General features: G+C 41.6%; 1 protein-coding gene across 5 annotated transcripts in view; it reads right to left on the bottom strand.

Moving 5' to 3' along the window:
• Positions 1–844: 844 nt before the first annotated feature.
• fbxl6 (F-box and leucine rich repeat protein 6) overlaps positions 845–20,688 on the bottom strand; it is a 29,512-nt gene continuing 9,668 nt past the window's right edge. For 4 of the 5 annotated variants that reach the window (XM_062979850.1, XM_062979851.1, XM_062979849.1 and 1 more), the window contains exons 3-10: positions 19,802–19,960; positions 16,691–16,754; positions 16,042–16,173; positions 13,575–13,682; positions 11,037–11,150; positions 9,312–9,543; positions 6,062–6,317; positions 845–1,280 (exon numbers count right to left, since the gene is read on the bottom strand). In XM_062979850.1, the coding sequence (XP_062835920.1) occupies positions 1,112–1,280; positions 6,062–6,317; positions 9,312–9,543; positions 11,037–11,150; positions 13,575–13,682; positions 16,042–16,173; positions 16,691–16,754; positions 19,802–19,960 (1,234 nt within the window). In that variant the 3' untranslated portion in view covers positions 845–1,111. The remainder of the gene's footprint in view (positions 1,281–6,061; positions 6,318–9,311; positions 9,544–11,036; positions 11,151–13,574; positions 13,683–16,041; positions 16,174–16,690; positions 16,755–19,801; positions 19,961–20,688) is intronic. The other variant, XM_062979853.1, reaches the window with a different exon arrangement.

Genomic DNA, 20,688 nt, shown 5'->3' with positions numbered 1-20,688 from the left:
CAACTTGTAAATATCTTGTATATATATGGAATAAAGTCTAAGAACCGCTGCATTCAGCTGATTAACGACTGTTGGTGTCGTTTGTCGGTACTGCTTTTCCGGACAGGCAAGCAGTCTGACCAAGGATGAATTGGTGAGAGTCAATGGATCACCAATAAACCAGGGTGCTGCAAAGCAGATGTTTTTAAACTCCATCCTGACAGTTTCAAAGGCATTGTTTGTTTTGGGACTATATATATATATATATATATATATATATATATATATATACACAGTAGAGTCTCACTTATCCAACATAAATGGGCCAGCAGAATGTTGGATAAGTGAATATGTTGGATAATAAGGAGGCATTAAGGAAAAGCCTATTAAACATCAAATTAGGTTATGATTTTAAAAATTAAGCACCAAAACATCACATTAGACAACAAATTTGGCAGAAAAAGTAGTTCAATATGCAGTAAAGCTATGTAGTAATTACTGTATTAATGAATTTAGCACCAAAATATCACGATATATTGAAAACATTGACTACAAAAATGCGTTGGATAATCCAGAACGTTGGATAAGCGAGTGTTGGATAAGTGAGACTCTACTGTATATGAAACTAGCTTGGGGACCTGGCGGTGCCTTAGAAGAAGGCATTGTTTGTTTTGGGAATATATATATATATATATATATATATATATATATATATATATAAAGCATATAACAATAATACTGTTTTATTATTATATATTTGTATATTTGAAGTTGCAATGTTTTTGGTTGTGAGCCGCTTTGAGTCTCACCACCAAAAACATTGCATTGAGAGATAAAGCAGGGTATAAATAAAGCGACTCGCCCAGAAGTGAAAAACCCCTTTTATTCAGGTAGAGTTGACACCTACAAACATTAGAAAAAAGACAACGGAAACAAAAGTACAAAACGAGAGGGAGGAGTGCCTGGCGTCCTCCACACCAGACCCTTCCTGCCCCGAATATATTACAAGGGAATGGGCTGCCCGCGGTCTTGCTAGGGGTCAGGCACCCTGCCCAACAGACCCCCTCTTGGAGCGGTCAGCGGCTGAAGCCGTCCAGGGTTGAGGGGACTGTGCTGGGCCTCTGGAGCTGCTTCACGTGGTGCTGTCCAGTCCGGCGGAGCCCTCCGAGCTGCTCAAGAGCTGCTGCAAACAGCGTCGGATCTCCTCTTGGCCCCGGTAGGCCTTCTTCATGCCTCGGGGCAAGTGGCGGCAGGAGGAGAGGTTGAGCGAGAGCAGGGCCGGGCAGCTGGCAATCAGGGAGCTGTTGGTCAAGCAGGAAGAAATGGGGTCATTTCAGAGGCCCCAAACCCATGCCCACTCCAGTCAGCCTGACCTCAATACTAGGAGTAGATCATTAAGGAGGGGAGGGTGTTGTGTGGTTTCCAGGTTGTATGGCCAATATGTTCGAGCTGCATTTTCTCCAGCAACCGTGGCTAATGGCATCTTCAGAGGATCGGATGGTACTCAAGCAATTTTCTTACAGCAGCTGAGGGGATGATCAATGGTTTCGTCAGCTTCCTTGCACAGTCTGCATTTTGGGTCATCAGCTGATTTTTCAATCTTGGCCTGAATTGCATTTGTTCTGATGGCAAGTGAAGTATATTATTAAATATACTTCACTTGCTTGACCACCATCAGATCCTCTGAAGATGCCAGCCATCATCATGATCATCATCATCATTATTATTAAATATACTTCATTTGCTTGACCACCATCAGATCCTCTGAAGATACCAGCCATCATCATCATCATCATTAAATATACTTCATTTGCTTGACCACCATCAGATCCTCTGAAGATGCCAGCCATCATCATCATGATCATCATCATCATTAAATATACATCACTTGCTTGACCACCATCAGATCCTCTGAAGATGCCAGCCATCATCATGATCATCATCATCATTAAATATACTTCACTTGCTTGACCACCATCAGATCCTCTGAAGATACCAGCCATCATCATCATCATCATCATCATCATCATCATCATCATCATCATCATCATCATCATCAAATATACTTCACTTGCTTGACCACCATCAGATCCTCTGAAGATGCCAGCCATCATCATCATCATCATCATCATCATCATCATCATCATCATCAAATATACAGTAGTCTCTCACTTATCCAAGCCTCACTTATCCAAGCCTCTGGATAATCCAAGCCATTTTTTTAGTCAATGTTTTCAATATATCGTGATATTTTGGTGCTAAATTTGTAAATACAGTAATTACAACATAACATTACTGCGTATTGAACTACTTTTTCTGTCAAATTTGTTGTATAACATGATGTTTTGGTGCTTCATTTGTAAAATCATAACCTAATTTGATGTTTAATAGGCTTTTCCTTAATCCCTCCTTATTATCCAAGATATTCGCTTATCCAAGTTTCTGCCGGCCCGTTTAGCTTGGATAAGTGAGACTCTACTGTACTTCACTTGCTTGACCACCATCAGATCCTTGAAGATGCCAGCCATCATCATCATCATCATCATCATCATTAAATATACTTCACTTGCTTGACCACTATCGGATCCTCTGAAGATGCCAGCCATCATCATTATTATTATTATTATTATTATTATTATTATTATTATTATTATTATTATTATTATTATTAAATATGCTTCACTTGCTTGACCACCATCAGATCCTCTGAAGATACCAGCCATTATTATTATTATTATTAAATATGCTTCACTTGCTTGACCACCATCAGATCCTCTGAAGATGCCAGCCATCATCATCATCATCATCATCATCATCATCGTTAAATATACTTCACTTGCTTGACCACCATCAGATCCTCTGAAGATGCCATTATTATTATTAATTATTATTATTATTATTATTATTAAATATGCTTCACTTGCTTGACCACCATCAGATCCTCTGAAGATGCCAGCCATCATCATCATCATCATCATCATCATCATCATTAAATATACTTCACTTGCCTGACCACCATCAGATCCTCTGAAGATGCCAGCCATCATCATCATCATCATCATCATCATCATCATCATCATCATCATCATCATCATCATCATCATTATTATTAAATACGCTTCACTTGCTTGACCACCATCAGATCCTCTGAAGATACCAGCCATTATTATTATAACCCAAACAATGATGGCTCTTAGCCAAACTTGCCATGCAGACCCAATATGCCCAGATTTGAATACTGGTGGGTTTGGAAGGGAACTGGACTGGAAGTTGAGGAGTAGTGGGTACTGGGATTTATAGTTCAGCTGCAATGAATGAGCATCACACTTGGCACACAGAGCCCCCATAACCAATACAACATATTGGACAAGTTAGGGAAAAAGGGCGTTATAGTTCACCTGCATCCAGATAAACACTGACCCCCACCGACAATGCACTAGGACCACACTTCATACAGAGAAGCCTCATGACCTACTGAACATACTGCAGGTATTTCTGGGAAGGGGCCTTGATTTTGGGAGTTGTAGTTCACCTCCATCCAAACACCACTGAACCCAGCCAATGACAAATGTAGACCAAACTTGGCACACAGACTGAATATTGCCTGCTGGGGATACTGATAGACATTTTGGGGCAATTGCCCCGGGAATCTGGAAATTGCAGTAGTTCACCCCCATTCAGAGAGTACTGCAACACACCTGGTACACACACCCAAAATGGCCAACTTATAATACTGACAGGGTTTGGGGAGGATTCAGCAACCATTCTGGGAATTGTAGTTCACCCACTCCAAACAGAATACATAACATTAAAAGACAAATAATACCATTCTCGAATGACCCGGGCATCGCCAGGTCCCCAAGCTAGTAGCAAATAAGAGAGAGGTTGAAGGGCAAAGGAGTGCCTTCATGTTATGCTATTAAAACAGTCTGCTGAGAGAGGAATCTTTGTCAAAGCAACGTCTCCTTTGAGTTAGAAGCAGCTCTTGTTTTCTTGGATTATCCTGTAATCAAGTTCATGGGACTATGTCATGTATTAATGGAACCTTGTTTTATGTCTTAAGATTTTCTTGGATTAATCTGTATAGCTTTGGTTTTGCAACAATCTTTTGGATGTGTTGTCGAAGGCTTTCATGGCCGGGATCACAGGGTTGTTGTATGTCTTTCGGGCTGTGTGGCCATGTTCCAGAAGTATTCTCTCCTGACGTTTCGCCCACATCTATGGCAGGCATCCTTAGAGGTTGTGAGGTATGGATAAACTAAGTAAGGAAAGGAAAGAATATATATCTGTGGAGAGTCCAGGGTGTGGCAAGAGTCCTTTGTCACTGGGAGCCAGCATTAATGTTTCAGTTAATCACCCTAATTAGCATTGGAAATGTTTTGTCTCTTGCCTGGGGGCATCCTTTGTTCAGTCAAGCCCTCAGAGTGTTGGTTCCCATCTACTGTTTTGATTTTGGAGTTTTGTAATACTGGTAGCCAGATTTTGTTCATTTTCATGGTTTCTTCCTTTCTGTTGAAGTTGTCCACATGCTTGTAATAATTTCAAGACAAAGACCCACCCAGAGGAAAGGTGTTCTTACAATACATAATAATAATAATAATAATAATAATAATAATAATAATAATAATAATAATAATAATAATAATAATTTTATTCTTATATCCCGCCCCATCTCCCCGGAGGGACTCGGGGCGGCTTACATGGGGCCATGCCCAGACACGACAGCACAAATCAGATAAAACATTAAACCGAGCAGTAAAACTTCAAGGGAACATCAAGGGAACCACTGACCGCATAGGCAAACTGATGAAGAAGCACAACCTACAAACTATCTACAGACCCACAAAGAAAATCCAACAAATGCTACGGTCAGCAAAGGACAAGAGGGATCCTCTCTCTTCTGCAGGAGTCTACCGGATACCATGCAGCTGTGGACAAGTCTACAGAGGGACCACCAAACGCAGCAGCATTGCCCAAACACGAGTCAAAGAACATGAAAGGCACTGCAGACTAATTCAACCAGAGAAATCAGCCAGAGCAGAGCACCTGATGAACCACCCTGGACACAGGATATTATTTGAGAACACAAAAATGCTGGACCATTCCAACAACTATCATGTCAGACTACACAGAGAAGCCATTGAAATCCACAAGCATGTGGACAACTTCAACAGAAAGGAAGAAACCATGAAAATGAACAAAAGCTGGCTACCAGTATTACAAAACTCTAAAATCAAAACAGTAGATGGGAACCAACACTCTGAGGGCAGAGGGCAGCTAATGACTGAACAAAGGATGCCCCCAGGCAAGGGACAAACATTTCCAATGCTAATTAGGGTGATTAACTGAAACATTAATGCTGGCTCCCAGTGACAAAGGACTCTTGCCACACCCTGGACTCTACACAGATATATATATTCTTTCCTTTCCTTACTTAGTTTCTCCATATACCTCACAACCTCTGAGGATGCCTGCCATAGATGTGGGCGAAACGTCAGGAGAGAATACTTCTGGAACATGGCCACACAGCCCGAAAAACATACAACAACCCTCCAATCTTTTGGATCTTTACTTTTGCTTTTTAAGAACTATTTATTTCCTATTTCCTAATAAGCTGCAAAAGACTTCAACCAGTGTACAGCCTGGTATGTACAGCAAGGTGAAGCTATCCTGAGGTGTGACACTTGGTGCTTTTCCTGCAGGGCAGAATGGGGTTGGACTAGATGGCCCATGCAGGTCTCTTCCAACTCTAGGATTCTAGGACTTCTCTTGCTCTTGGCACTAGACTCCTCTTGATGCAGCCTAGAATCACATTGGCGTTTTTTGCCACCGCATGGAACTCCGGGCTGGGCTGTGGCGCAGGCTGGAAAGCAAGCCAGCTGCAACATATCACTCTGACGAAGAAGTCATGAGTTCGAGGCCAGCCCATGCCTGCATCTGGTCTCTGTCTCTGTTCTATGATATGGCATTGAATGTTTGCCTTTATGTATGCAATGTGATCCGCCCTGAGTCCTCTTTGGGGTGAGAAAGAAGGGCGGAATATAAATGCTGTAAATAAATCAATAATAAATAAATAACTCACATGACGGTGTTGAGGGTGACCTTGGTCCCGGTGAGGCTGAGCGAGCGCAGGCCGGGCTCTCCTTCTGCTCCACCTCCGGGCTTCTGGCCAAAGGCCGCCATGGCCTCCTCCAGGTCGGCCTCGCTGAAGCTCTGCCCGGTCAGGTCCAGCTCCCGCAGGCTGTGGTTCCACTTCCGGGTGATGAGCGGGCAGCCCTCCAGCGGCAGGTGGAGGTGGATGGCGCTGCAGTAGAGGCCCAGGTAGAGCTGCTCTAGGTCTGGAGAAGAAGAAGAAGACGCCTGGGGTTAGGACAGGCACGGGCAAACTTCGGCCCTCACCCAGGGGTTTTGGAATTCAACTTCAACGATTCCTTACAGCTTGTAAAATGGTAGCACCATAAGCATATTCGTGTGATGTCTCATGGGCCATGTAGTCCCGTTCCCAGTACTATTGTGGCAGACGAAGAGGAAAACTTTGGTTTCCCACCGTTTCAGCCAGATTTGGAGCCCTTGCACCTGCAGGATGTTTGCCCTCCAGAAGCCAGCCAAACAAGCCTTGGGCAGAATTCTCCCCCGTTCTCTCGTAAGGATAATTATAATCGAGATAGAGGCGCTAGGGAGGCGAATCGCCGAAGCGCCAGAATCGCTGCCAGACAATTAGCTGATTAAGCCTGTTTCCCTTGGGAAATCTTAAGGAGTCATGCATCTGGACATAGTATGGGTTTCACTTCTTGTTCCCCAGGGAAAGTGTTCCTTGGCGGGAAAACAAGATCCTATATAGGTGTTTACCCGCAAGGAGATCCTTGCGGAGTCAATTCGTCAGCTTCAGGAGTGAGATCGTGTGTGGACTACGTTACTCCAGTTCCTTGTTTCCAGGACCTTGCCACGGACCTTGTTCTAGTTCCAAGCCTGCCTTGTTCCCCGGACCTCGCCTCGGACCTCGTTCTTGCTTCTTGTTGCCACGTATCAAGTCTTGTTTGCCAAGAATCTAGTTTGTTTTCCAGCCTTGTTGTCAAGCTCTATTGGACTAAAGGACCCTGTCATTTCCCCACACTTGCTCGGCAAGTGTGTGTTTCGGTTATTGGATTATAACTTTGGACTCTAATATCTCATATTGGACATTGATTTCCTGGACTATATTTGACCTTTCCTGAAAGGTCTACTTCTGAACTTTATTCTTCACTTGTTTTTATTGACTTTATATATTCCCTTAATAAAGATATTAGATAGAATCTGGTCTCTGCGCATGGTTATTGGTGCTCTGCAGCCTGGGTCCTGACAATTCGTGATTGGGTTGCTGTGAGTTTTCCAGGCTGTCTGGCCATGTTCCAGAAGCATTCTCTCCTAACGTTTTGCCCACATCTATGGCAGGCATCTTCAGAGGTTGTAAGGTTATAATTTCACTCTGATCATATTATTATTATTATTATTATTATTGCATTTATTATTTTACTCTATTTATTATGACTTGTATTATTTGCCTGTATTTATTATTATTTTATTATGACACAGCAAACAAGATAGAGATGCTGGATTTCATAATAAAATAATAATATATACAGGAAAAATAATACAAATCATAATAAATAGAGTAAAATAAAAAATGCAATAATAATAATAATAATAATAATAATAATAATAATAATAATAATAATATGATCAGAGTGAAATTATAACCTTACAACCTCTGAGGATGCCTGCCATAGATGTGGGCAAAACGTCAGGAGAGAATGCTTCTGGAACATGGCCAGACAGCCTGGAAAAACTCACAGCAACCCAATCATGATTATTTTACTCTATTTATTATGACTTGTATTATTTTCCTGTATTTATTATTATTATTATTATTATTATTATTATTATTATTAGAGTCTCACTTATCCAACACTCGCTTATCCAATGTTCTGGATTATCCAACACATTTTTGTAGTCAGCGTTTTCAATACATCTTGATATTTTGGTGCTAAATTCGTAAATACAGTAATTACTACGTAGCATTACTGCGTATTGAACTATTTTTTCTGTCCAATTTGTTGTATAACATGATGTTTTGGTGCTTAATTTGCAAAATCATAACCTAATTTGATGTTTAACAGGCTTCTCCTTCATCTCTCCTTATTATCCAACATATTCACTTATCCAACGTTCTGCCGGCCAGTTTATGTTGGATAAGTAAGACTCTACTGTACTTGTATTATTTTCCTGTATTATTATTATTATTATTATTATTATTATTAATATTAGAGTCTCACTTATCCAACACTCGCTTATCCAACGTTCTGGATTATCCAACGCATTTTTGTAGCCGATGCTTTCAATATATTATTATTATTATTGTATAACATGATGTTTTGTTGCTTAATTTGCAAAATCATAACCTACTTTGATATTTAATAGGCTTTTTGTTAATCCTTATTATCCAACATATTCGCTTATCCAATGTTCTACTGGCCCGTTTACGTTGGATAAGCGAGAATCTACTGTACATGTATTATTTTACTCTATTATTATTAGAAGGATAAATAAACACATCGATATGGAAGAAGATGAGAATAATGATTGGATCAGAGTTGGACAGTCTTATCTTAAATTTGAGCTTTATGTAAATATTCAAAAACATTTATCCTACTGATGCCTCAATTAATGTCATTTTATTGGTATCTACAGTATTTTTATTTCTGAAATTTTCCACCCTCGACTTATACTGGAGTCAATGTTTTCCCAGGTTTTTTTGTGGTAAAATTAGGTGCCTCGGCTTATTCGGGTTGGCTTATACTCCAGTATATATGGTATATATGGTACTGGGCCCTAGGGAGGCATACCTGGAAGCTACAAGGTGTAGAGCTTTTTCGACCGCTGCTCCAATTCTGTGGAACTCATTGCCTCCATATCTTAGAGCAATGTCGGAGTTGCGACCTTTTGTAAAAGCTCTCAAGACTTGGCTGTTTGGTTGTGCATTTAAGTAAATCAGATCTAATTTGCCAAATAGTCACTGTTGAATGTTTTTATGTTGAATGTTTTTATATTGTGGAATGATATTTTAAATTGTAAGTCGCTCGGAGCACTCTGGTGGAGAGCGACTAATTAAGAAATAAAGTGAAGTGAAGTGAAGTATATGCTAATTCCACTTAAGAACAAACCTAGAGAATCTATCTTGTTCGTAACCAGCAAGCGGTGCCAGTGTGCCTACTTCTTCCTCCGAAAGTGTCTCAGGCTCTCTGTCCTGCTGAGAACGGATTGAAGGGCATTGCTAAGGCCCAGAACGGATTCACCTGGGCAGGGCAGCAGCTCCATGCCCTTGGGTGTGACGCGGAAACAGCCGCGAAGGTCCAGGACGCGGAGCCGGCTGGAGGCGCAGAGGATGCGTCGCAGCATGTTGTTGTCCACAAAGGAGAAGGAGGTGGTGGCCAGGCAGAGCTCCTCCAGGTGCGGGAACCCCGGGGACTGCGGGGCCGAGGAGGGCACCGACTTTGGGTAGCAGATGACGTTCAGCAGCCGCAGCACCTGGAAAGAGGGAAGAGCCGTGTGAAGGAGGGTAGCCTAGAAGACCCAATTAATAACAAATAGATGTCCCAAATAATAAAAGATAACTGCCACCGATTAGTGGAAATGCAGCCACCACTGTGTGGAGAGACACCTTTAGATTATAAAAGTGCTCAACCACCCAATAGCTCAGAGGAAGCCTTATACTTTATTCGGTGTTAAAATGGTAGTGCAATTGTGCTGAGGGAGTCTATAGACAGAGGCTTTGATGTAAAGAACAATATCAAGTTTATTCAGGCACAAGCTTGGTGGTTACAAAAGATGTTTCACTTAGAGGTATTCTTATTAAGTTACAATACTAGAATGAGATGAATCAAACTCTCTAAAGTATCACTTCTTTTACTTAAAGTACAGTAGAGTCTCACTTATCCAAGCTAAACGGGCCAGCAGAAGCTTGGATAAGCGAATATCTTGGATAATAAGGAGGGATTAAGGAAAAGCCTATTAAACATCAAATTGGGTTATGATTTTACAAATTAAGCACCAAAACATCATGTTATACAACAAATTTGACAGAAATAGTTCAATATGCAATAATGTTATGTTGTAATTACTGTATTTACGAATTTAGCACCAAAATATCACGATATATTGAAAACATTGACTACAAAAATGGCTTGGATAATCCAGAGGCTTGGATAAGCGAGGCTTGGATAAGTGAGACTCTACTGTAGTTAAAACTTCTTCCTTTGCTCCTTTTAAACTGTTACTTCAATGGATCTCTGTGAGTCCAGCTGGGATTGGTTCCCAAAGTCTGAAACTTGGACTATCCAGTGACTTCAAACCGCAGTCACCCCTATGATATACTATCACAGATTCTCTGTGCCTTTCCAGGACACAGACTACAATAAATAAGTCACCAAACTTATTTAAAACCAACTCAAAATGAACAATTGAGTCTCCTTGATCCCATCAACCTGGAATCAATCTTCCCTGTGCCTCATCAGAGCACAGACTGAGGCTTCACTTTTAAAAACCTCTTCACTTCTCCTCCCCTCAGCAGATGGTTCCGCCCACATCTCCATGGCAACTGCCTCAGAGGAGAGCCACTAAATGGCTGCCGCCGTCTCACACCTACCCAACCAAACCACAAGCACATAGTTAAACACAACAAACATGAATACAAAACTCATACTTCATTACAAGCCGGTTGGCAAAGTAAGGCCGAGGAGGAGGAGAAGGAGAAAGGTGAGGGTGGCTGCAGTTGTTCTGAGAATTTCCATTGTTGTGACCATGTTTGCAAAGATACGTTTTACAACATTCTGAGAAGGATTGGAAATATATTTAGATTAGGCATGGGCCAACTTCGGCCCTCCCTCGAGGTGTTTTGGACTCCAACTCCCGCAATTCCTAACGGCCTACCGGCCGTTAGGAATTGTGGGAGTTGAAGTCCAAAACACCTCGAGGGAGGGCCGAAGTTGGCCCAGGCCTGCTGTAAGCCAAACTGGTCTCACCTGGAGCTTTGGGCAGGCAGCCTGGAGCTGCTCGATGGGGAGCTGGAAGTGGTGGGGACTCTGCTTGAGCTCCGTGTTCACCTCGAGGAGCTGCAGTTCCGGGCAGCTGCCGTTCTGGAAGGAAAGTCAGGCACAAATATTGGAGAACAGGAGAAGCACAAAGGCCTGGGAGAAGGCTTCATCCTGCATTCCTTGCAGTCAAGCCTCAGACTGGAAATGGAGCCGGCTTGGTTTTCGGCTGCTCCAAAAACTAGGACCGACTGGCTCAATGGGTTCAAACTCCAGGAAAAGAGACTCCACCTCCTTTTGATGCAGCCCAAAATCCCATTGGCCTTTTCAGCTGCTGCATCACACTCTTGGCTCATGTTCAGCTTGTTCTGCACAAAGACTCGAAGATCTTTTTTCACATGGAGCCAGGCATCACCCATCCTGTATCTTTGCATCTCATTGTTTTCTGCCTAAGTGGAGTGTCTTACATTTGTCCTTGTTGAAATACATTTTGTTAGTTTTGGCCATTCAGCTCTCTCATCTGTGAAGGTCATTGTGAATCCTGATCCTGTCCTCTGGAGTATTACCATGTTTCTCCGAAAATAAGACAGTGTCTTATATTAATTTTTGCTCCCAAAGATACTCTAGGTCTTATTTTCAGGGGATGTCTTATTTTTCCATGAAGAATAATTCACATTTATTGTTGAACAAAAAAAATGAACATTTATTATATACTGTACAGTAGTTGTCATCACAAACCAGCATAACCAGACAAACTGAATCCTATCAAGAATTTCTTGTTACTACCATTATTTCCATGTACAACAATCTATGGCATGTACATTTCCCGATCCTGCATGCGCTGGTGTTCTGTTAAGCAGGCATGCTTCCAAACACAAACTTTGCTAGGTCTTACTTTCGGGGGAGGCCTTATATTTAGCAATTCAGCAAAACCTCTACCAGGTCTTAGTTTCTGGGGATGTCTTATTTTAGGGGAAACAGGGTAGCTCTCCCTCCCAATTTGGGGTCCTCCAAGTCATTAATGAAGATCCTGAATAGAACCAGGCCCAGGACCGAACCTTCTTCATGGCAGTCCACTAGTCACTTTTTTCCAGGGTGAAGAAGGGGAACCATGAGGAAGAAGGACCCTTTGGGTTCCGTCACTTAACCAATGACTGAAATCAAGATATTTATTATGTATTTACAGTATTTATATTCCGCCCTTCTCACCCCGAAGGGGAGTCAGGGCGGATCACATTGCACATATAAGGCAAACATTCAATGCCATAACATAGAACAGATATGCTACATCCACAGCATTCCCTGATTGTTGCTCGATGTTGTCTAAAATTTATATATATATATATACACACATACCCACACACACACACACACCTTTCACAATAGACCTTTTACCCTAGCACTCAAGACCTGGCTCTTTACTAGAGCTTTTAATCTATGTTAATTTTATCAATATTTGTATGTATGTATTTTTATCCTTTACAATTTTATCTTGTAAATCGCCTAGAGCATCGTGGATGGAGGGTGATTAATAAGTAATTAAATGATGATGATGATGATGATGATGATGATGATGATGATGATGATGATGAATAGATGTTGTGACTCAGCCTCAGTATAGCCAGAGTGAGGATGAAGAAGGGGATTCTGGGTTTCAGATACAAGAGCCAGTTGAGTCAGAAGATGGGCTGCAGGAAGATGGCATGGGAATACAGGCTGATTCAGAGGCTCGAGAATTGCAGTTTGAGCAGAATGAACTGTTGACCCCAGAAGCCATAGATAACAGCCAGGATGACATTCCCATGGGAATTCATGAGCAAGAGATGTCTCAAGTCCCGGTTCAGGTGCAAGATAATGAAGACCTTGAATTATCTAGGGCGGACCGTCTGTTATGGAGAGGTTTTCAGGTCCGTAGGAGTGAGAGGCTGGCGGGAAAGAAAGAGGCCTCTTCAGGGAAGAGAAATGCTTTTCTGGGGTGCTTTTAAAATTGTGTGTTTGCAGATAGATCTTCGTCAAAGCAAATTCTCGCTTCTCCTGTTTGGATGTTCATGCTTCATGCCTAAGAGAAGTTTTCTGGATCTTTGTAACCTTTGGGGCCTTTGTTCTTTGGGATCTACTGTCTACTGTTTTGACCCATGGATTATTGGATTGCTATGGCTTACGGACTAATGGATTTTTATGGCTTATGAACTTATTGGATTCCTATTGTCCCTTTTATTGCAACTTTGAAAAAACCTTTAAATTGTCTGCTTTGATATATATTTGCTTTTGCTCAATAAAACTTCAAAGGACTTTCTTCTGTGTTTGACTGAGTGTCTATAGCAAGGTGAACTATTCTGAAGTGCGACAATAGATGCAAGCCAAACAAGGGTGAGTGAGATTGTGGCCAAATCTGCTGTTGCCAAGAAGGACACAGGATTTGAAACACTCAAAGCAGCACCAAGGCTGAATGAATAGGTGAAAGCCTGGGAAAACAGTGATGAAACCCAGCTTGCTTTGCCACCAGCTGCACACACATAAAATGCTTACCAAAATCACTCCGATAATGGCGCTCATGCGGCTGCTGTATGTCAACCAGAGGTGCCGGAGGCGAGAGCCAGCTGCTTCCAGAAAGCTGAGCATCGCTGAAGAGTCCGTCTGGAAAGAAAGAAGGCAGGAAAGGATTGGAGCTTCCTTCTCCCAAGGCCAAAGAAGGGGGCCCTTTAGGAATGGCCCGAGGCTGTGGCGCAGACGGGAGAGCAATGAATCACTGACCAGGAGGTCATAAGTTCGAGGCCCGCTCAGAGCTATGTTTGTTGTTTGTCTTTGTCCTATGTTAAAAAGGCATTGAATGTTTGCCTGATGTGTGTAATGTGATCCGCCCTGAGTCCCCTTCGGGGTGAGAAGGGCGGAATATAAATGCTGTAAATAAATAAATAAATAAATTAGGAATGCTTGGTATCTAGGATCAGGCCTGGGCAAACTTTGGCCCTCCAGGTGTTTTGGACTTCAGCTCCTACCATTCCTGACAGCTAAAGGGCCAAAGTTTGCCCGTGCCTGATCTAAAGCAAAGTGCTACCATTGGCCTATATGAGCCGACCCAGCTAACTATGAACCGTGAGTTTTGGGATTTGCATTCTATGACTGCCACATTCTTATCTTTGGATCATATATTTTATAGTGGTTGTTGTCAGGCTCAGCAAGCGGCAGAGGATTTTTAAAATATTTCAGAGGATGAGGGAATTGATGGGTTTCAAAGGGAAGAATCTGCTAGTGATTAGAGAGAATTTCAGGCCAAGGAGGCCGGTGTTTGGGATTCCTGTGCTCATTCCCAGGCAACAGAAAGTGAAGGTTTCAGTTTCCTTGTAAAACGGCCTTTGGATGATGGGGAGTTTTCCTGAGAAGCCAGATTAGGTTTGAGAATGGAGGGAGTGAAAATAGATTAATTAGACTTTTTGAGAGAATCAGTGAGAAGACCTTGAAGCCCAGGTGCATTCGGCATGATCTCATGACAACTTGGTCTGGCTTAAATGAAGTGGTGTTGGCTTTACACCTCTCAGAGGAGACAATGTTGCCATAAGAATGATTTCCTCTCTCAGCTCTCAAGTTCATGATTCAAGTTTCCTGTTTTTGCCTTTGTTCCTTGAAGGGATTTTCTTGGAAAATGATTGAAAGTCTGTCATGTATTTTGGCTCTCTTAACTTTATGTACTTAGACATTTCTAGATTGCTGCTATTTTGTATTTTATACTCTACTACACTTTCAGGGAAAGCCTTTTTCCCCCTTTGTACATGCTTTCTTTAATAAACTTTTGTAGATAGTACTAATGGACTCTGGTGGGTGAAAAGGTGTTTCAGGGCCACAATGCAACAGTGTGTGCTTTTATATATGTATACAGTAGAGTCTCACTTATCCAACACTCACTTATCCAATGTTCTGGATTATCCAACGCATTTTTGTAGTCAATGTTTTCAATGCATTGTGATATTTTGGAGCTAAATTTGTAAATACAGTAATTACTACATGGCATTAACGTGTAATGAACTATTTTTCTGTCAATTTTGTTGTATAAACACTATGTTTTGGTGCTTAATTTGTAAAATCATAACCTATTTTGATGTTTAATAGGCTTTTTCTTAATCTCTCCTTATTATCCAACATATTCACTTATTCACCGGCCCGTTTATGTTGGGTAAGTGAGACTTTACTGTATTTTATGCTGATGTGTTTTGATTGTGTCATGCCCCATGAGGAGAGGCAGGAAACAAATGCAATTTATCACTACTAGTAGTAGTAGTAGTAGTAGGGGCCGGGCTGTGGCGCAGCTGGCTAGTAACCAGCTGCTATAAATCACTACTGACCGAGAGGTCATGAGTTCGAAGCCCGGGTCGGGTTAAGCCTCCGACCATTAATAGCCCTGGCTTGCAGTTGACCTATGCAGCACCGAAAGACAGTTGCACCTGTCAATTAGGGAAATTTAGGGACACTTTATGCGGGAGGCTAATTTACAACACCATAAAACTGCCAGCAAAACACGAGGAAAGGAATGAGGAAGTACAGCCACGACTGGATGGTGAAGCAACAGCTCCCCCTGTGGCCGGAATCGTGAAGCTGGAAAGATGTTAAAAATGCCTCAGAGTCTGTCTAATGTATGTTGTTTGTCTGTTGGCATTGAATGTTTGCCATATATGTGTTCATTGTAATCCGCCCTGAATCCCCTTCGGGGTGAGAAAGAAGGGCGGAATATAAATACTGTAAATAAATAAATAAATAAATACTATAGTTCTGCTTTAAAATGTCAATCTAACCTCTGATTAAAGATTGTCAAAGGCAGTCTATTGTACTATGAAACTGCCCTTACACCCAATACTGAATCCAGGCAGTAATCCAGTTGTACTTCCATATCTAATAGACTGGGCTGTTAGGAATTGTGGGAGTTGAAGTCCAAAACACCTGGAGGGCTCAAGTTTGCCCATGCCTGGTCTATAGATACCCTCCAAGCCAAACCACACCTCACCTGGGAATTCTGTAGGTTCAGGCTCTCCAGGTGTGGGCAGCTCTCAGCCATTGCACAGAGCGACTCAGTGGTCACCCCATTGCAATGGGACAGCTTCAGGGAGGACAGGAAGGGGCAGGAACTGCCAATCGCCTGGAAAAAAGAGAAATGCAAAAGGGACTTATTATATTATTGTTATTCAGAAATAAAACATAGTAAAAGAACAAAAAATGAGATTTTTTTACAATAAAATTAATTTAAAAATACAAATAACGTCAAATAAAAATTACACAACAATTTTTAACCAATACCACCACCACTTTGCCACAGCAACGCGTGGCTGGGCACAGCTAGTATATATATATATTGCCCAAACTGGTTGTTTGAGTATGTATTGATTCTACAGGCAGTCCCCAAGTTACGAACAAGAAAGGTCCTGTAGGTTTGTTCTTAAGTTGAATTTGCATGTAAGACTAGACTTAATGTCAGGGGAAAACCTTTATCTTTATAGGTGTTAAGTGGTTTATGCTTCATGTGTTTTCATCAGATAATAAAATCCTATGTTCTTATTCCCCACCTTGATCCATGGGTAACAGATCATCACCCTCATCCTCACTGTAAGTAAACCAGGGCATGATATATGGGGCAAGACCACAGCAGCCCCGCTCACCTTCAAGACTACTGGCACAAGGCTTTTCCAGTGACAGAGGGAAAACTCCCGGAGGTGGGAAAACCTGCAAAGTAAAATAGGAATAAAATGATTCCAAACGGATCTTAACGGATTAGAGATATGGCCCAAAACAAACAAAATGAAGAATTAAAGAACATGAAAGACACTGCAGACTAACTCAACCAGAGAAATCAGCCATAGCAGAGCACTTGATGAACCAACCTGGACACAGCATGTTATATGAAAACACAGAAATGCTTGACCACTCCAACAACTAACATGTCAGACGACACAGAGAAGCCATGGAAATCCACAAGCATGTGGACAACTTCAACAGAAAGGAGGAAACCATGAAAATGAACAAAATCTGGCTACCAGTATTAAAAAACTCAAAAATCAGAACAGTTAATAAGAAGCAACACTCTGAGGGCAGAGGAGCTCCAGGGATGGCTGATGACTCTGAACAAAGGATGCCTCCCAGGCAAGAGACAAACCTTTCCAATGCTAATTAGAGTGATTAACTGAAACATTCACACAACATTCCAACTGACAAAGAACTCTTCTCACACCCTGGACTTCCCACAGATATATATTAACCTTCCTTGCCTAGTTTCTCCATACCTCACAACCTCTGAGGATGCCTGCCATAGATATGGGCAAAACGTCAGGAGAGAATACTTCTGGACCATGGCCATACAGGCCGGAATACATACAACAATCCGACAACACATTAAACAAAATGAATTTCAAAGAGAGAAATGTAAGGGACTACACTACAGAGGAGCCCCCGGTGGCACAGTGTGTTAAAGCGCTGAGCTGCTGAACTTGCAGACCAAAAGGTTGGCAGTTTGAATCCGGGGAGCGGAGTGAGTGCCCGCTGTTAGCCCCAGCTTCTGCCAACCAAGCAGTTCGAAAACATGCAAATGTGAGTAGATCAATAGGTACTGCTACGGCGGGAAGGTAACAGCGCTCCATGATGTCATTCCAGCATCCACATGACCTTGGTGGTGTCTACGGACAACGCCAGCTCTTGGGCTTAGAAATGGAGATGAGAACCAAGTCCCAGAGTCGGACACGTCAGGGGAAAACCTTTACCTTTACCCCTACACTTTGGTAGAAGAAATGAAATGTACAGATACAGGATACAGATACCCCTGGCTTGGAAACAGTCCATGGGAAAGGGATCTGGGAGTCTTAGCCCCCTTCTACAATCTATATATATAAAAGAGTGATGGCATCATGGCGACCCACAAAACAACAAAACTACAGGCCCCTCAACCTCGAAATTTGATGACACAACCCATCATCCACGCCTCTAGGTTGATACAACAAAAAGAAAAGAAAAATAAAGTCCTAATTAGAGAGAGAGGAATGATTGCTTTTATCCAATTGCTGCCAGTTAGAAGGCTAAGCTCCTCCAAATTGGTCTCCTAGCAACCCAATAAAAATAATAAAAAAACACTAAAAATAATTTAAAAATACTAAAAAATTAATAGAATAAAATACTATAATAACAGAACATAACTAAAAAATAATGCAAGAAAATAATAAAATATAATAAATAAAAAGATAACTTACAATAAAATTAATTAAAAAATACAAATAACGTCAAATAAAAATTACACAACAATCTTTAACCAATACCACCACCACTTTGCCACAGCAACGCGTGGCCGGGCACAGCTAGTGCCATATAAAATCCAACTGGATTATCAGGCAATGTAGACTCAAATATTCCAGTTCAAATCAGATCACCTGGATTCTCTGCTTTGTAAATTTGGGATTATATGGCAGTGTAGAAGGGGTCTTTGTGGACCACAAGTTGAATGTGAGTCAACAGTGTGATGCAGCAGCTCAAAAAGCCAATGTGATGCTAGGCTGCATCCACAGGAGGATAAGGTCTACACCAAGGCTGCCCAAGGATAGAGTATCAATGGATATAGAGCAGGCATGAGCAAACTTGGGCCCTCCAGGTGTTTTGGATTTCAACTCCGACCATTCCTAACAGCATCCTAATGTCAAGCATCACATCCACAAGCCCTGCATCCAAAGCCAAGTCCTACTATTCTGATTAAACAGAGCAAACAGCAGCCTTCCAGATGTCCCGGTATCCCAACTTCCATCCGCTCTAGTTATTATGTCGAATGATGAGGAATACAATTGTTGGAGTTCAGCATCTGGAAGGCATGGTAGGCCAGATTCGACACACGTGCTCAAGATCAAGGGAAGTAACAGTCTATCAAGGGTTTGGACTGTGGATATTTTTATGGCAGAATTGGGGTTGGGCTGTATGGCCCTTGTGGTCTCGTCCAACTCTATGAGCCTGTGATTCCAACAATATTATTATTTATTATTATTATTATTATTATTATTATTATTATTATTATTATTATTATTTCCCGCCTCCATCTCCCTGTAGGGACTCCGGGAGGCTAACGTGAGGACAAGCTCAAATAGACATAATAAAACAGAATAAAATACATACATAAAGACAATATCATCAACAAATAATATTAAAATGAAGCAAAACATTTTTATACACAGCAACATAGTAATATGTGGGCCGGGCTATGGCACAGGCTGGTAAGAAGCTGCTGCAATAAATCACTCTGACCATGAGGTCATAAGTTCAAGGCCAGCCTGTGGCGAGGTGAGCACCCGTCAATTAAAAATAAAAAATAGCCCCTGCTCGTTGCTGACCTAGCAACCCGAAAGATAGTTGCATCTATCAAGTGGGAAATAAGGTACCACTTATAAAAGTGGGGAGGCAAGTTTAACTAATTTACAACGTTGGAATGAGAAAGTGCCATCAGAGTGGATGATGAAGCAGCTGCTCCCCCCTGTGGCCAGAATCAAACATCCCCTCAGGAGAAGGTTAAATTGCCTCTGTGTCTGTCTGTCTGTCTGTCTGTCTCTGTTTCGATGTGCTTATGGGCATTGAATGTTTGTCCTATATGTACATAATGTGATCCGCCCTGAGTCCCCTTCGGGGTGAGAAAGAAGGGCGGAATATAAATACTATAAAATAAATAAATAAATAATAAGATAAAATAAGAGGTCAACAATAACATCGTAAACAGAAATATATAAATTAAATGAAGGAGCCCTCACCTGTTGGGGACCAGCCATTCCATGGTGCCAAGGACTTTCTTCTCTGCCACAGCGGGAAGCCTTTTCCCTGGAGCCACCCAGCAGTGGCCGATGGACACCTTCTGCCACAGGACGGGGTTGGAAGCCGCTCCGTACCACAGCCGGCACACACGGGACACTCTAACAACAACAACAACAACAACAATAACAATAATAAATTGTATTTGTTACACACCTCTCCTAAGGATATGACACAGTCAAAACACATCAGCATATAATGCATGCAACAAAATACATAGATCAGGACACACAAAAACACATGGTACCAAGATCAAAATACAGTGGCAACAAAATGCAAAACCAACAGTGAAAGGGGATGACTTTGCCATATCTTCTCATATATGCATTTATGTATGCTAATATGTGTATGTATGTATGCGTATCTGTATAAATCTATGTTCCAAACTCTATCTTAAGAACTCAGAATGAAACACGATAAAATAATCTCGATCCATTTAAGACAATACAAAGAAAAGCAAATTACAGTAGAGTCTCACTTATCCAAGCTAAATGGCCAGCAGAAACTTGGATGAGCAAATATCTTGGATAATAAGGAGGGATTAAGGAAAAAGCCTATTAAACATCAAATTAGGTTATGATTTTACAAATTAAGTACCAAAACATCATGTTTTACAACAAATCTGACAGAAAAAGCAGCTCAATACGCAGCAGTTATGTTGTAATTACAGTATTTACGAATTTAGCACCAAAATATCACGATATATTGAAAACATTGACTACAAAAATGGCTTGGATAATCCAGAAACTTGGATAAGCGAGGCTTGGATAAGTGAGACTCTACTGTACTTTAAAGGAGTTGGAAAGCATGTTAAAATAACAAACAGGTT

This window comes from Anolis carolinensis, chromosome 4 (assembly GCF_035594765.1).
Source record: "Anolis carolinensis isolate JA03-04 chromosome 4, rAnoCar3.1.pri, whole genome shotgun sequence".
NCBI classification, from domain to species: domain Eukaryota; kingdom Metazoa; phylum Chordata; class Lepidosauria; order Squamata; family Dactyloidae; genus Anolis; species Anolis carolinensis.
This window is presented reverse-complemented; position numbering and strand designations above follow the sequence as displayed.